The sequence below is a fragment of the Vigna unguiculata genome, chromosome 7 (assembly GCF_004118075.2).
Source record: "Vigna unguiculata cultivar IT97K-499-35 chromosome 7, ASM411807v1, whole genome shotgun sequence".
Classification (NCBI taxonomy): domain Eukaryota; kingdom Viridiplantae; phylum Streptophyta; class Magnoliopsida; order Fabales; family Fabaceae; genus Vigna; species Vigna unguiculata.
The window spans coordinates 14,723,609-14,725,203 of record NC_040285.1 but is presented as its reverse complement, the minus strand read 5'-3'; the positions used below and the strand labels follow the sequence as shown (position 1 = coordinate 14,725,203).

Sequence of the window (1,595 nt, the reverse complement as noted above, 5' to 3'; positions counted from 1 at the left end):
GAGAAGCTTTCAGATGCACTTATAGCATGTGTTCAACCAGACCATAAAAACAGAACCACCCATCCAAGAAAAGGTAGAACCACCTTGTCTGAGTGTAAGCCAAGGTTACTTAAAACTAGATCCAAAACTAGCGTATTTCTATATGCTGGGTTCGAAGGAACTCAGCAAGAAGCTAAGAAGACACCAAAGATTATACCATGTTCAGGCACAGGCACAGGCACAGCGTCGAACAAATTAAACAATAAGCATTCAGTAATTATAGTATTGACCATTCGTTTCCAAATGATCATAACTTCAAGTTATTGATTTGACTCAACCCAACCCTTTGTTTTTTTATTTTTTTTCTTTTGTCTGGTGAAAGAATTTAACAGCGCCCAATAATCAACAGAATATTCATCAACAGAATATTCCGGGCTCCTCATGTCACCGAGCACCTTCTGTTTCCATAGTAATACCCAACGTGAAGAATTTGAAGCCAAAACTACTCTTAAAGTTGCAAAAAGTATGATAACAAGCACAACCATCATAAACTACAGAAACATGTTTCAAAAACAATACTCAAAGAAAACATAAGAACAGTAACTAAGTTTGATCTTCAATACAAGACTAGTCTAAACCAATGAAATGCGATGGTAATTATACCCAAATATCATTCTATTCAGCACAGAAGCCCTTCTCAAGTTCATCAAAGTGAAAAAATAACGCAGCACCAGCTTAATAGAGTTGGTGAAACAGAATCATTCTACTAAAAACAGCAGGTAAATTACAATCAGCGACCCGCCTTTTAACAACTAATGACAAGAATACACAAAAACTTCTCACAGAAAGTGTTTCTTTTTATCAAAATCTAGAAAGGTAAAATTATTGGAAGCGGAAACCCTAGAAAGCGCATGCAGTGGTTTCAAAGGGAAGGAACTGATCTGAGAAAATCTCCTTTCGTTTTATTTGGGTGCAGGAGTGCCGAGGAGGCTGGCCTGTTGGAGCTCAAGTTCGTTGAGCTGCTGCTCACGGTCCATCTCCACGATGAGAGGGACAACGAGGACCAGGAAGGTGGTGCCGGCGATCCAGGCCGCCTTGCCGGTGCTCCGGAGGAGCTTCTTCGCCACAAAGGCGGCATCCCCGGCGGCCTCCTTACCACGGACGACGATGGAGGAACGCGAGATCTTGGCGAGTACGGAGCTGGAATCGCTGGGCCTGTCAGGAAGCGATACTCCACCTCTTTTGCCTTGGGACGCCATAAAAAAGGGAAATGGAAGAATTAGGGTTTCAAATTTGTTCTCACACCCTAATTTTCTGAAGCACTCCTTGGTCACTACAATTTCTTCTCCTTATACCCTTCTTATACCCTGGTTGTAGTACCTACCTATATATGTGTCATTGCTATTCTAAAATATCTATATACTATTTAAATTTATTTTTAGTGTCTTTTTTTTTATAATATCGTATCTATATTTTTGTTGTTATAATAACAAAATAATTTTAGTGACAACATATCTTTCATTTTAATTGGGAAAAAAAATGTGTATCAATAAATTTACAACACAAGAAAACGTGTTTAGAATAAAAAAGTGAATAAGATGTTCTTTTTAAATACT

The 1,595-nt window shown here is 38.7% G+C and overlaps 1 protein-coding gene across 1 annotated transcript; it reads right to left on the bottom strand.

Moving 5' to 3' along the window:
• Positions 1-607: 607 nt before the first annotated feature.
• LOC114190268 (mitochondrial import receptor subunit TOM9-2-like) lies at positions 608-1,332 on the bottom strand. The gene has a single exon (XM_028079081.1). The coding sequence runs from the start codon at positions 1,236-1,238 to the stop codon at positions 942-944; it is 297 nt and encodes a 98-aa protein (XP_027934882.1). The 5' UTR covers positions 1,239-1,332; the 3' UTR covers positions 608-941.
• Between the last annotated feature and the right edge of the window lie 263 nt (positions 1,333-1,595).